Source organism: Cygnus olor, chromosome Z, assembly GCF_009769625.2.
Source record: "Cygnus olor isolate bCygOlo1 chromosome Z, bCygOlo1.pri.v2, whole genome shotgun sequence".
Taxonomy (NCBI): domain Eukaryota; kingdom Metazoa; phylum Chordata; class Aves; order Anseriformes; family Anatidae; genus Cygnus; species Cygnus olor.
The window spans coordinates 4,385,453-4,398,113 of NC_049198.1; the positions used below are offsets into that span (position 1 = coordinate 4,385,453).

The 12,661-nt window shown below is 43.0% G+C and overlaps 1 protein-coding gene across 6 annotated transcripts in view; it reads right to left on the reverse strand.

Annotated features, from left to right (window-relative positions):
• Window positions 1-12,661, reverse strand: part of SETBP1 (SET binding protein 1) — a 257,775-nt gene that overhangs the window by 74,735 nt on the left and 170,379 nt on the right. For all 6 annotated transcript variants that reach the window (XM_040540143.1, XM_040540138.1, XM_040540142.1 and 3 more), the window contains one exon: window positions 730-4,195. In XM_040540143.1, coding sequence (XP_040396077.1) covers window positions 730-4,195 — 3,466 coding nt within the window. The remainder of the gene's footprint in view (window positions 1-729; window positions 4,196-12,661) is intronic.

The following is a 12,661-nucleotide window of genomic DNA, read 5'->3' on the forward strand; positions in this document are numbered from 1 at the left end:
AAAGAGCTTCCTATATACCCATCTTGTATTTCCAAGTCATGCATCCTCAAACTCTTCAGAGTCAATTGACTAGGGTTTATTGTTTCAATGACATTAGTCCCTCCCACAGCCACTTGATGCTCAGGATAATTACCTTACACCACACCTGCCAACTGGAAGTGACAAATTTACACGAGGATTTTACACAGGGTGTCCATATATTCAGCACTGCCATCGCTGTGTTGGGTCCCTCTGGATCACCAGTACACTACACCAGGCATCGGACATTGACCCACAGCTTCCCCCACAACTTGCCCAGCCCATCAACAAACAGATTTTGTACACTTTGGGCCAGAGTGAAGACTGCTCAGTACCGTGGCTGTACTCCCAAAGGCTGGGCAATGACCACCACCTCGAGACATCAGATCCCAAAAAGAGGGTTGCCTACTTTTCCAACAGGCTTTGCAATTGCTGTTGTTGCAGAACACAATGGCTACATTTTTGGAGGATTTTTGATTCAAGAAAGGATAAATACACAAAGGCAAGAGAAATATTTATAAAAAATTTTATAAAAAAAAACAACTCAAATACTTCTAAAGGTTTTGGCTTAACACGTGACCAAAACGGGATTCAATTACAAAAAATCCAGAGAAGTTAGTAACGTAACATAGTTGTTGGAAACAGCAAGTCCCTCTGTTCAGCATTAAAATGAAAATGTAGTAAGGTAAAATGGAATAAAATGGAGCTTACCTGAAGAGGCCGAAGAATCATAATTACTTCTGTCCTTCCTATTTGTCCTGAAGGGCTGAATGTCCTTTTCCCTGTAAGTTCCAAACCCTTCAAAGCTTCTTCTTTTATTCCCACTTGCATCGTTGTCCCGCTTCTCACTTGAGGAATTCATTTCACCAAACATGTCCAGGGACTCTGATCTTGCATTACTCTCAGTATTACCAGAGTATCTTTTTGTGCAAGAGTCAATGGGATCATTGCTTGAGTCACTTTTATCTTTACTCTGTGTCCACTGCTGGGCATCAGAAAGTGATAACGTAGACAGCGTATCCACTTCAAAGTTACTCTTTGAGCCTTTGTGCCCAGTTTCACAATGCTGGTGCTTCTGTTTCTCCTTATGCTTGCTTTTCTCATTGAGCAAGGACAGATCTTTATCTGAGCCACTTAGTCTTTCATTGATCGCATGGCTGGAGAAGCCAGTGGACTTGCTAGCAAAGAGACCACTCAGATCTTCATGCGTCCCCAATATCCGCTCATCCTTATGCTTGTGCTTATGTTTGTGTTTCCTTTTGTGAAGTCGGCCACTTGAAAGGCTTGTTCCTCCGACCTTTGGAGGAGCCAAAGAGGACTGCATGTCTCCAAGGCCCATTCCCACAGGTGTTTGTAGGTGCACTCCGTGTTTTGTTTTATGCTTGGCAGTGGTGGACATCTTCATATGAGAGCTTGCATGGAATTGGGGTGGGGGCACGGTAGGTCTCATAAATGGGGAAGCCGCTCCGAGCGTGTGAGACAGGTACAAAGGAGCTGGATACTGACCATAGTAACCAAGATTCATCATAGGCATTGATGTGTAAGGCATTCCATAGGGTGCATAGTAACTCCCACTGGGAATAGGGTAACCAAACCCTTGTAAAAAAGGCACCTTTGTCATGGTGTCATTGGTTTTGGCAGGTCTACCACGCTTCTTCTTAGACTTCATGTCAGAGGTTCTGCGAAGATAGAGCAATGGGTCATACTGGATATATGGCACAGGATAGTAGTGATCAAAATTAATCCTGAAGATGCTGGGATATGGATTTTCATGATAAAATGTGTAACTTCGATGGGAAATCCTGAACACTTGAAACTTATTGATGAGTTCCTCAAGGTCTGCCAGAAACTGGAGGTCATCTCTGTTCTGCAGGCTTTTCCTTTTCCTCTTGTGCTTTGGCTTTTTAATGCTCTCATGAGAGAGAAAGTTATCCACAATGAGATGTTTCTGCCGGTGACCATGCCTGTTCTTTGTGCTGGTGTCGGATGGGATAGCCTCTGGATTGTCCAGGCTGCAGAAATCAAAGGAGTATCTCCGGCGGGATTCTGAGCTTTTCTCGGCTTGGTCAGAAGTGCTGTTGTTGTCTGTACCTATCCCGCTGTCACTCGGTATGGTTTCCTCACTGTGAGACTCACTCACTGGCGACAGCGTGACTTCTTTCAGAGAACCTATTTCACAGAGGTGGGAAGGTGAATTAGCCATTAACCTGGGTGGAGACAGCTTCCAAGTTCCACTGTGCATTCCTTTCTGGGTTTTTGTAGGAAGAGCACTGATAGGTTGAAGATTTGGCATAGTTTTTAACTCTGAAAAATTTGTTTCAGTACTTGCAGGGCTAAGGTTGCCATTAGTCCCCACTAACTGTGTCGAAAGCGGATGAATAGCTGCTGGTGACGATGCCACAAGTGACTGCAGGTTGGAAGGCACTGCTGGGTTTTCTGGCTGGCTGGAAACAGGCCTTGAGTGCTTGATGACTGTCTTAGGTTCTTCTGGTTGAGGCTGCAGCTCTGCTCTTGGCTTCCTGCCCCGTTTTTTACCAATGTAGATAGTCCCCCTCTTGCTGACATTGATCTGCTTCCCTAGCCTGGCATCAATGGTTGTTGGCCCAGCACTAGATGGTGGCTGGACTTTCGCTTTCAGAGCTATGCTGCTGGAGCAGGAGGACAAGATCTGATTGAGAATATTCTTCCTCTTGAGGGTCTTCATCTTGTTAATGGTCTTGATAGTCTTCTTATCCAAGACCCCAAGCTTCCCGACCTTTTTGTGAAACTTGAGTTCACTGATGGACTTGTCCTCTCCTGGGACCATCTGGGCCAACTTGGCCAGATTCCGTCTCCTCTTCCTTTTCTTTGTTCCTGGAAATTCACGATTGATTGGACTCACTGGGCTGGTAGAGGTTCCCTCATGAATGGTTTCAACAGTGAGCAAAGGCTGTTTCTTTGGTCGTCCTCTTTTTTTCTTGACAGGTGTGATCACAGTAAGACTGTCTGTATTGGTATACAGAGGGCTAGATGGTGTGATGGGATAGGCTGAAGGAGGCTCCACCATCAGCTTCTCCGATGTTGTCATGGAGGTCTCCCGAAGGATAGATTTAGGTTTGCTGCAGGTCCATCGCCGCTTAGCTGCAAGTTTGGGGTGCTGGACTTCCGATAATTTGCTAGCTGTGGGAAGATCGGTGGATAGGAGAGTGGGTGTCACAGCTACAGGTTTTCTGAGTCGGGTGGCACTGTTGGGGGAAGCTTTGTCAGTAAGCACACTGCTGTCAATAGCTACTAAGGGGGACTCATTTTCAATCACTTTCCCTGGCTTTGTGGCTCGAAGATCTTTTTTACTCCCCTCTGAATGAGAGCTAGTCCTGTTTGCTACTTCACTGCTCATAGCAAGTGCAGAAGGCAGGCTTTTCTCCTGGATAGTTTTCTCCATGGAAGATTTTGTAGATTGCCTTTTTTTCCTTTTGTGGCCAGATGAATCTGTTGTCGGAGACTTTATTGGGATAGTAATTCGTACATGACTGGTGTCACTTTCACAACTGCTAGCAGAAGTGGGATTCTGCTTTGAGGGTGATGCATCCAACATAGTGTCCATCGAGTACGACTCCTTTTTTCCTTCCATGCTGTCATGGGATTTGCTATCAAATGTTTTCTGAGCACTCTTCACCCATTCGATGTCTGCAGTTTGGATGGTTTGACTTATCAAGTCCTTTTTGCTGGACTTCTTCTTTGTACTCCCAGCAGGCTGATCGGGGGCCTCCAGCTGCACACCTCCCTCTTGATCACCAAGAGGCAACAGCCGGTTGCACTCAGAAGCGCTGCTTGGCTGGGCGGCCGCACTAATGTTGTTGGGTGATGGGACTGCACTGCAGATGGCAAGCTCTTTGCTGCTGGCTGACAGCTGCCCCCATGTGCTGCTGGCACAGGTCTTCTTTGCTTGGGATTTGCTGAAGGAAACTCCTGGCTCTGGAGCGGTGGCCTTGGTGGCACTAACTGCTTCTCGACTGGGTTCTGTGTTGATGAAGCAACTTTGAGAAGTGGATCCAGTATCGGAGCTTGCTGACCAGTCAAGATGGTGCTGGTTGCTACTTTTCTGCTGGTGCTTTGATTTTAAGGTGTCACCGGTGAAGTCTTGTTGGAGGCCTGGATCATAGTGCAGAGCAGAATGTTTTTGTGGCCTGTCATATACCTGAAAGGCAGAAGAAAACAAAAATAGGAAAAAAGTTAGTTTATCAGTCCAGTCATAACCACTGTTTGCAGCTCTTTCATTATACAGTGAATGACAACTCCTCTAAGCTGAGGTCCTCATAAGGATTAGCAGCCTTTATAAAATGTTCTTATGCTTAAGTCAAATTTGTTTTTAGATTCATGCACTGTAAACAAGTTTTGTTTTGTTTTGCCATTCTAAAAACAATAGAAATACTTCTATAAATGCTAAATTGCTGAGGAAACATCTTCTATGGATTTTTAATTTAAAACACAAGTAAAATATTCCTTTTCAACGGATGAATGGTGTAACTCAGCCTCCTGGTGAGAACCTTTTTCCTTAGAAATAATCCCTTGCAGAACCTGATGACCAGAATTAATCCAATTGTAAACAACAAGAATGCAGAATTATCTAGGAAATTACAACAAACTAGAGAAAAACCCATGAGTTCACTTCCCCATTAAGTCAAAATCTGCAAAAATTTACTTGCTTTAATTTTCACATAGAAGTCATCCCCACAAAATCAGTGTTTAAAAATGATAAGCATCAAATGTGTTGGGTATGTTTGGTAGGTTCAAGATTTGCATTATTCTTTTTCCATTTTAATAATCAGCTATTTGTATTGTTGGTAAAAGACATTTTCAATATGATTTCTGATCCAACAGCAGCCTTTCAAATTGCAGGGGTAACAGTAAGGGCAGAATTACACCAAAAACTTCTATAGAGATAGAGAAAGTCTACTTTTTTTTTTTTTTCTTGGTAGGCATCCTCCAGGTAAAGAAATTATATTTGTTACACCTGTACCTTTTTCTAAAGTGTCTTAAAAGAAACAAACTAACATTTTACTTTCCATAACTGACCTCTTCTAGCCATTTGTTTTCTCCTGTGACATTTTGGTGCTATATTTTGTAAAGTTCTGGACCAAACTGTGCAACTGATTTTGTACACCTAGTACTACAAACAACTGTTCTTAGCAAACTGTAATGACACCATTCTGAATTCCAAATAAGTGATGAGAGACTTAAAATAAATGCGTAACCAAGGAAAGAACAATAGAAAACAATTGCTTAGCGTCTCATGTTCCTGCAAACACGTTGTTACAATTGATTCTATCAGCAGCCTTACATTAGATCCCTGCTTGGGGTGTTTGCCAGAGATTCTGGGGTCAGCATAACAGGGCTCTGAGTTCCTTCAGACTTAGTTTTCTGGGAAACGATGTGTCCCTAGTTTTGGGCAATTCTGGAGGGATTTTAAAGGTGCTAAAGAGTTGAAGCCCACAGTACTTTATTTAGTGACCAATAAACTTGCATGTTATCAGCAAATTGATAATGTGATATCCTTAGTGTGCATATAAAAACAGGCATGTGGCCTTTCTGGAATAGGCAGCAATGATGAAGCTGTTCTAGTCCATCGTCTGAGGAGTAATCGGGGACTCTTAAATCCTGTGGATAGCTCAGCTGTTGTGCATATGGACCAGCTATGCTTGGGGAAAGCAGAGATTTCCAGGAATTGTGGAGTGAGAAAATGAAAGCACGCAGCTGCGGTGGAGCTGCAGATGTCGCGGGTGAGTGACACCCGTTTTTTTCAGCCTGAGAAAAAAGCCGAAAGCATAAACAGACCTCGGGGAATGAATCAGTTCACCCTCGTCGCAGTGGCCTCCCACACGCGAGCCACACAGTGCGCAGCGGCCCAGGGCCGCGCGGCTCCTGAAGCATGATGCCAATGTCTGCCTTTGGTAAAACACGAGAGAAAATGCAGCCCACCCACTTCCATGTCCTCGGGATGAGGTTTAATAGCCTGCTGTGCCTCACAGAAAACATCCTCTTCCTGACGTACCCTGACTTGGAAAAGGCCTGGAAATGGAGGGCTGAAGCCTCTCCTGGCCTGCACCAAGGCAGGGCCAGGCTGCTTCTGCACAGATCCCGGCCTTGCCAGGATCTTGCACAGATCCCATCCTAAGCGGGATGTCAAAACTACATATCTGCTGAAGCACATAACAGTCCACTGTGTCTCCTCATGCTACTTCTTCCAGCATTAGATTTACTATTTGCTCTCCCCTGCCAGACACATCCAGGTCACCCCAAAATAATTCTTCTGCAGCATGGTAACCAGAGATCTTGCGGCTGCAGCAGGTTGTGTTTCACTTGCTGGAATGAATAGTGGGGGCTGTCCACTTAAAAGCACGGGCAACTTGGTTGAAAGTAATGCAGCAAAATCTCTTTTATTCCTGGCGTGTCCTTCTGGGTTGCTGTCTGATCCCATTGGTCCTAATGTTTAGGTGTTAACTTTCCCTGCTGGGTAAGCACCACCCTAAGAGGCAAACAAGCCCTGGTTTAGTATACCTAAATCCTGAGATGAGCTAGCAGAAGATACTAGAGCTGTCAGTAGGATGAGAGTGAACAGGGGCTGTCAGAAACCTGTACCTTGGTGCCTTTCACAGAAATGTAATATACCACAGCTCTATAGGTTTTGGCAAGGGGCTCTTGACTTGAACAGAGTTTCTATGGCAGCAGAAATGAGACCAGCACCAAGAATAGTAGGCTTTTTCAAGAAAACAGAAAGATTTACCTTTATTTACTTTTTTTTGGTTTATAACACCCTAAAAATACTTCAAACTTAGTGCCTGACTCAATTTGTAGCTTGCGCTTTTATTAAAAGATATTTCCTTCAGCAGCTAGCCATTCTGGACCAGGACCCTGCTCTTTCATCTGTTAGTAGAAGTGTAACTTAACCTCTGTAATTTTATCACTTCTCACCAAACTTAGTCAAATTTTCTCTTGATGTTCAGTTTACACGAAGTGCTCAGTGGGTAATAATCCCATCCTTCCTTAAAAAAATAAAAATAAAAAAAAATACACATATGGAAGCTAGCAGCTTTTGTAACTGCAAAGGAGTTTGAGCAACATAATCCAGTACATGCTAAGCTGTAGACTAAAAAAATAAAGCATGAATCCTCTTATCATTACGGAAATGTTTTTAGTGACAAGCTCATGAATTTCATTCCTCAAGCTTAGGCAGTTGTGGGTAGGCCTACAAGCAGGATACATCCCATTTACCAGCAGTTGAAGTGCACTATCCACAGAGCAGAGGAGATGGCACTGTGTGCTTTCACCTGTCTTGTCAGACCTGTACATCCCCACACTTGCAGATATGCTTACTCCTCTTTACAGTTTTATTCTGGTATACAACCCTTGCATGTGAAAAGGAGAAGCGTTTTATATCAGTCTCCTGATGAATAACTCCCTACTCTGGAAGCAGTACCCAGTTGCAGAATCCATCCCTCCAGGACTCTTTTAATTTAACTACTAGATGTCTCACTCTGACTCCCTGTTCCCTCTGAACTTCTCTCCAAATCTATACACTGCTTCCAGCCCGAAGGCAGGAGGAGATACCATAACCAAATCAAGTACTTAATAAAATAACAATAAAAATCCAAACTAATCTATAGAAAATTTAAAATAAATAGGGAAAAAAATGGAGAAACCTATCACTTGAAAAAAAGGATGGTTGCTTACAGGGTGTGGTACCCTTTTATTCCAAATGCACCTTTATTCCAGAGGTAACACACACACAGCTTGTCAGGAATCTGGCTTGCAAATCAAAGTTAATACTACAACGCCCCCTCTTTAAATCATTCTCAGATCCATCTGTGTAATGGCTCCTTAAGTGTAATTCCCTATTAAGAGGCTTTATCTGGAGAGATAAGCAGCTGGTTCCCATGTCACTAATTGCTGTCTGCTGTGATTTTAAAACATCTGCACCATTGTGCTCTTCATTTTCATATTCTAATCACCCTGAAACTTGAAAAAGGTACATCATTGATTGTTTCTGTGGGTTAATTAGTACACAGTCTCCTTGTAGAGACAATTTAAAGACAGTCAGAACCTCAATCAGCAAGTTTGTTTTAAAAATTAATAACATCGGGAGCGTCTGTGGGGATCGGCATCCAGTGACACACCAGAGCGTGCTCTGGGGACATACCATCCTTTGTTATATTCTTCATAGACTGGAAATAAAATTATTTAAAAAAAAAAAAAAAGGAAGACGAAAAAGAGGAAAGGCTTTCCTAAATGCATAATGTCACTTAGAATCGGAGTCTTGGGAAGTGTTTACTTTTATCTCAGGGCCACCCCTGCCTCTCGAGCAGGCAAGAATCTCAGCGAAACATTGCTCAATAACTCTGTGTGATCTAGGATCCTGTAATGCATTTTTGGTAGCAAACTGGGCAACAAGGAGCTGACATCTCATTGGAAAACAATGGGGTGAGGTTGTGACCACTTCAATATGTGCAGGCGTGTTGTCTGCTTGCCACCTGGGTTGTCTGGATGCTGGGACATGAGGTTGTTCCCAAGCTATGCAGAGAAGGTATTTAGCTCAGACACACCACTCTGCTAAGGTGGCTGTGTTGTATGCAAACTGGACCTTCCTTGCACCTAGCTAATTTAGAGCAAAGGTAGGTGGTGCCTAGTAAAAGGTCAGACTGAGATTTTCCAAGACTGAATGAATAAATTTGGCTGCACTGAGAGTAAGTGGAAAATGCAATGGGCACCTGCTTTCTGAAAACAAAAACAAAAACAAAAAAAACACAGATGCTGCTATCATCCTTCGCATGGATTTCTAAAAAGCAGGAGAAACTTCAGGTAATTTGTTCCTCTTGAAATGCTTTCTTTTCAGTTTCTGCTTCCTAGACATGCATGAAAACACGTTACTGGAAAGAAAACCCTTTGAGAGGAAGAAAAAACCTGAGATATCCTTCTCCAATGCATGAATAAATAATCCTAGCTCAGCTCATACTTTCACTCAAAACTGAAACTGAGCATTTCCTCCTGTGTCCCATTGGGACAGCTGAAAACCACTCACTTGTAGCCCATAATTTGAATTCCAGGTTGGAGATATTTCTCATCTTTTGGTGAGCGCACTGAGCCTTCCTGGGGTAGCATCGCTCTGTAAATAAAAGATGCCAAGTGTAGGAGACTCCATGTTCAGGGGAACTTAACTCTGGCCTGATGACTTAACACTTGAGCTTGCGATCAGTTTATAGCAGGGGTCTGTGATCAAGTCAGGTCAGTTTGTAATAGCAAGTGTCTGAAATGGTTTCAGGAAGTCCTTTAGGTCCTTGGTGACTCTAACCAGTGAGGAGGGATCACAAACTGGCATATGACACCTGCTAGAAGGGCAAACAGCAGTAGTGTCTTGTAAGAAACCCCACTGAAGCTAGTTCAAAACCAATGTAGGGATTTTAATTCCGATTGAAATATGAGTAGAAAACGTGTCAACAGGCACTAACATGAAATTCATCATTATCATCCCAAAGAAAGGGGATTTCTCAGAGCAGTGTATCAAATTCATGAACTCCCAGAGTTCACTCCTTCCCCGAAACCCTGGGCCTTCAACAGCGCAAAGCCCAAACACCACCACACTCTCAGGAGCGAGGATCATTCGTTAGAAATTGACAGAGAGGCAGGAATTAACACAAAGCTGCAGGGGGACTACTTGAGAGCAAGACACAGCGTGGGGTAGGAGTGGGTTAATTAAAAGCAAAGCATCACCTGTTCGTGTCCATTCACTGAACACAAACATCACAGACTGTGGTGCAAGTCGGCACAAATCAGGAGCAGCTTCAATGAAGCTGCTGGGGGTCCCTCCAGATTTGCACTGACATTGCCACACAGCTCTGTCTTCCCCAAAATATTTGTGTAATCATATCAATACAGAGAGGGTAAACTCCCAAGGAAATGATGGTCCCGTTATTTGCTTTTTGCACCTTTTTGTTCATGCTGTGGGCATCGTCAAGATAAATTAATAAAAATATCAATAAAACAGATGATGTTGCAAGGGCTTTTGCATTACGTATCCTTAAGGAAAAGATAAAACAATGCAAAAAGATTACTGAATAGTCCAAAGATGCTCACACAGTTGCAAATCTTAATTTTTCATGCATTTCTGCTAAAGCATCACGATTTGCTAAATAACTCACAAATTTCACAGTTATTCCAAATTAATTTTGCTACTGCTTTGAACCAGATAATTTGCACACTACTTCAGTCTTCAGCTGCATTTAAGACACTTTCAATTTCCAAACCCAGGGACTGAGGATTTTTTGGGGAAAATGCAACAACATGGTGAATTTATAAAGGTAGGATTTGGATCTGTGGGCTGATCCACTCCTTACTCATGGGACAGGCCCATCTCTACACATATTTTCTTTATCAGATGTTTAAACAACTCTTTTCAGGGCTTTGTATTAAGCACCGAGTCTGGGAAAACTCTAGACAATGGGATTTTTCTGTCATCTCCAACAAAGAGCCCATCACCACTGACATAACAATGCAGTTTAAATATCGTGTACAAGCATAACACAGTTTGCCGCTCCAGTTTAGGCAGAGAGAACAATTGGGAGACCAGCTAAGGTGGACTACAATGGGGCTAACACAGTTTTGGCAAAATAACCCTGGTTCGATCTTCGCTTGGCCTCAAGCCAGTGCAAAGAGTTTTAAGTGAGCATTTCAGCTGGACATTATGTCCACAAAGCCAAGGCTCACAGTGCAAAATGCCTTGCTAAGCTGCTTTGCTTTCATTTGTCCAAAAGCCTTGTTAAATGAACTTAATGGCATCAGTGATATAAGGGCTTTATCTTCGATACAGAAGAAATATATATAAATATATTTTAGATTTTATATATTTATATTTTTATATATAAAATGTGTTTTCATCCCTTCAGAAGTGCCATAGCCACCTACTCCTCCTGGTGTGCAAGCACAGTTTTCTACCTCAGCCTGCTCTTCCCTTCAAGCCTTTGAGGGCAATGTATACCTCTACAGTGACTTGGCCAAAATCAAATAGCAGAAGGATCCCAGGATTGATGGGGTCCTGCTGGCCCTGCAAAAATGCGAGCAGTAAGAAGTATTCATCTCTGAAAGGTCTGCGGTGGTGTCCAGGACGTTAATGCTTCGGCACGTCTTGGGTTACTAAATTGGAAATAAGGATGTGAGCAGCTGTGCGCTGCAAGTTTCTGCTATATTTTTTTTTAAAGCCCGCAGCACTTAATTTGCATTGAAAGATTTCTTTTATCCTTCATTTATTATAGGAATTGCAGTTTTACCCTGAATGCTTTTTATTTATTTATTTATTTCCAAGGGGTGGGGGAATTATAGATGGCTTTTCCATTGAGGCCAGTGCTTCTTTCCACTAGAGTTAAATAATTTGATTATAAATTGAGTCCTTAAATGTCAAGGAGATGCTGAATTCACCTGAAAACAGGCATTTAGAGAAGCTCATAAAAGCTGTGAGCTCCAGTCAGTTAGCTCATCATTCTTTTAGCATGCACTTCATTTAGCAGTTACTGACCGCCAGATTAATTCTTTCAAAGCATCCTGATTGCAACTAAAGTCTAGCATGAAGTATTGCATGTGCTACAGCATTAGCACAAAGTCCAGAAATCTGCCAGAACATCTATTTGGCGTAGCTGGGTAAAATCTCACGAAAATTCACAGCAGAGTTCAAATATACTGAAGAAGAGGCGTGTTCTCCCACCTCTTTACGTCATGGGATGAGTCCTGCACCACCAATGTCGAGACAACATCAGCTGTGCCTTCAGCAAATTCACCCTGAAAAAATGAACTTGATCTGCAGCAAGATGTGGGTGGCTCGTTTCTTCTGGAAGATCTGCCTAAACAGGTCACACATGACAAATTTCTATCTCCAGGGAAGACAGGTTTGAAGAAAGACACCCAGGAATACACCGGGATGTCTGAGGCCAGGAGGATTCCAATATCCCCCTGCAAATCCTCTTTCAAGACTATAAAAGCAATTTTGGGTGGCACCACCATCACAGGCAGCCCTGGCTAAACCTGAACACCCTCCTACAAGGACCAATCCTACCATCCCCTGTATTTGGCTCCTCGAGGTGCCTCGTCCTTCTGGACCCTTTCACCAACTACCCTACTGCACCCTTAGCAAAGGCTTTCCCACCAGAGGAAATTCGACCAGCCTATCACTACAGTTTTGGAGCAACAAAAAATAATCATATGACACAAATGTTTTGGTGGCAATGCTAGTTGGGGTGATGATGAGCGACGCCACATTTCGGAGGGCATTGCTGTGCTTTTTCACAACGACACGCATCTCTGCTTTGATGTTCATCTCTCAGCTCTCCTTCTTCCCCTCCCTCCCCAGCTATGGCAAAATCACCTTTACTAATAAACCTCCAGCTTGAATAGCAGGTTTTATTTAGTGTGCTATAAAAACAGTCATTTCTCAGATCATAAAAGGGGCTCAACTGGACTGCATCATTTTGCTGAAGTGAGTTTTCTGGTGGAGCTATTCTCCCTTCTAAATGCCACAGTCCCCCACTACCAGTATTTATGTACCAAAATGAAACACAATTTTCTGTATTTTATTAAGTGTGAATCTCCAGTGGAAACCCATTTGGGAGCTGAACCAAAGATT